General features: G+C 40.2%; 1 protein-coding gene across 1 annotated transcript in view; it reads right to left on the reverse strand.

Annotated features, from left to right (window-relative positions):
* Positions 1–1,529: 1,529 nt before the first annotated feature.
* The window catches only part of LOC118321229 (zinc finger protein 45-like), a 4,196-nt gene continuing 2,866 nt past the window's right edge, over positions 1,530–2,859 (reverse strand). The window contains exon 4 of the mRNA XM_035652466.1: positions 1,530–2,853. Coding sequence (XP_035508359.1) covers positions 2,320–2,853 — 534 coding nt within the window. The 3' untranslated portion in view covers positions 1,530–2,319. The remainder of the gene's footprint in view (positions 2,854–2,859) is intronic.

Consider the following 2,859-nt stretch of genomic DNA (forward strand, 5'->3'; position numbering starts at 1 on the left):
AGAGAGAGAGAGAGAATGACACGCAGTGAAAGGCCACAGGTCAGACTTGAACCCATGGCCGCTGTACTAAGGACTCAGCCTTATTATATGAGGCATCAGTTCTAACAAGGGATATGAGATATCCCTATGGTCAGATACATATTATGCCAAAATAGAGACAACCTTATATAATCTTATAAACGGTTTCACCAAATAAATGGGAAATCATAAGCAGTCTGTCTTTGGGTGCAGATTTGCGGTCATGTGAGTTAATTTCCTGACACTCTGAACCATCATTACCGACATTACTGAGGTCAAACTTTCCATTTGCTGAGCTGTCGTTATCACGTTTCTGTGACTGGCACAGATGTTTTAGAGCTATGAGACCAGTGATGTGACTGGCTGAGAGAGTATTTAATAATCACCTTACCCACTGATCTTTATTAACCTTTCCCCAGTACTTTTCACATACATGAAGCAAAATAGAAGGTGTGCACGAATTGCCAACACAGTGCCGGCGCCTGTGAGACCTACCACCTTAATCACATTTCAACTGAACATGCAAAATTTTAAACTCTGGTGTAATGGATGCTTTTACTCCCTCGTAGAATTAGGCCTGATCATTCCAATTCACGCATTGGTAATCTCCAAACATTAAATTGGATAGTATAAAGCAGATTGCGCTACAAGAGTTGTAAACTTTGTATTTCATTACGTAGATTCAGTCAGTAAAATGTCCTCTTCCTAATGGCAGGCCTAAGTCCAAATATTAAGAAAGTTTCTCATTATTTTGAGGTGATGATCCTTTTTGAGATACTATGTCACAATATTGAGTTTCTCATTATTTTGAGAAGGTTTTAGATTATAATGACTAACATGACTTTTTCCCCCCATCAAATTAGCAGAAATGGGCTTCCATAACTGGGTGTTGATGGTATTTATGAGCAACAAGTCATGCCTTTGCCATGATTTTTGGGGGTTACAGTCCGTAGTCCAACAGGTATCCTCCACCAACATACATCTTGTCTGGCTCTTAAGAATATCAAAGACATGGCCTTCCATCGAGGCTCCCGAAACAATTTGGGAAGTCCCATAATCATTACACCCTGCACATCTTTGTGATAATGACTGAAGTGCAGTAAGTGCAATACAGGGGCCAATTTTGAAACTGCTGAGTTCTACCTTTGCAAGAAACCTCAGGGTGATTGCTGACCTCTGGCTCAGATCATGGATCTATGTAGATTTGTGGATGATAAACAGTATCTGTGCACCAACACAAAAGAAGAATGCAAGTGCATTTCTTTATCCATTTATCACATTGAGGTGTTACCTGGTTTCACTTACCATGTTCTTCTCCGGTGCAGTAATGCCAGAAAAAGTTGTATGTTTTGTTAAAACATTTCCACTGTAATCCTTCTCCTAAATGCCATATTCCCAGTGTGACTGTAGAACATGCCTAAATGACAGAATGCCCCCTGGTGTTAGTAGGGTCCTACAACAGTCAACAGCAAAAATCAACACTGAAGAAGAAATCCAAACTTTGTATTTATGAGGAGACTGCCTTCAAATATACTATTCCAAATGACAATTGCTGCTTTTGAAAAAGCTCCCTGCTGGGGGGATATCTGTGGTTTTTAAACACATTACAGTTGTTATAAATGACAAACTGAAGTAACAAACATCTTAGTCTTTTAGTACATTTTATTTTACAAAAAGATGTAATGGCAGTTTAACATTGTGAACACAGAAGTATTAATAACCCAATAATTTTGTTTGAACAAATATCTTTGACAATTAATAGTTTAAAGTTGTAAGGTGTAAGCTTTTTAGAGCAACTGGTAGATCTATTTACTGTACAATCAAGCAAACTCAAGTTGATTGAATAAATGACAATGAGCTTCATTTAAATAGCAACACAGCGATGGCAGCAGGCTACCATGCAAGGTGCTGGTCTGACCAATGAGGGCAATTTGGGGTTTAGTGTATATGTGGGTGCTGGGGAAATAAGGTGTTTTTTGAAGACTAAAGCACATAAACCTATTACAGTGGACCCCCCAAACAAGAGTATGAACCTGAAAATTAGTATATTATGATATGGCCTCTTTTCAACCTCAATTAGTGCTAACAGTGATGACAACACACTGGGTTTCCTGTGGCTGCTTCACAATAAAAGCTACTCCACGTTGAATGCTATGAAGCAGTGGCGGGGGAATTATACAGCTCTTATACAACTTAATACAGCTGTTAGGCTGTTTTCAATGAGACAGGTAGGCAGTCTGAATCCAGTATGGGAGTGAGAAAATCCACTATTGTCTGAGCTGTTTTGTTTTATTCCTACATTCAGTCAGAGCTCTCACCTTCATCAACACAACGATGTAGCTTCAAAGAACTTGGCCAAGCAAACAATCTTTTACATCGAGAACACCAGTATGGTTTCTCTCCAGTGTGGCAACGCAGATGTTTCTTGCACTCACTTAAGACACGGAAACTCTTCCCACATTGTTCACATGGGAATGGCTTCTCCCCAGTGTGTATACGCAGGTGTGTCTTGTAGTAATTTGGGCAACTAAAACTCTTCCCACATTCTTCACAGCGGTATGGTTTCTCTCCAGTGTGGACACGCAGGTGTTTCTTGTAAACATTTACGAAACGGAAACTCTTCCCACATTGTTCACACTGGTAAGGCTTCTCCCCAGTATGGATGCGCAGGTGTCTCTTGTAGTGACTTGGGCAACTGAAACTATTCCCACATTGTTCACAGCGGTAAGGCTTTTCTCCAGTGTGCACACGCAGGTGTTTCTTGTAATCACTTAAGAAACGAAAACTCTTCCCACAGTGTTCACAGCAGTATGGCTTTTCTCCAGTATGGACACGCTGGTG

The sequence above is a fragment of the Morone saxatilis genome, unplaced genomic scaffold (assembly GCF_004916995.1).
Source record: "Morone saxatilis isolate NCDOM2014 unplaced genomic scaffold, NCSU_SB_2.0 Contig0, whole genome shotgun sequence".
Taxonomy (NCBI): Eukaryota; Metazoa; Chordata; class Actinopteri; family Moronidae; genus Morone; species Morone saxatilis.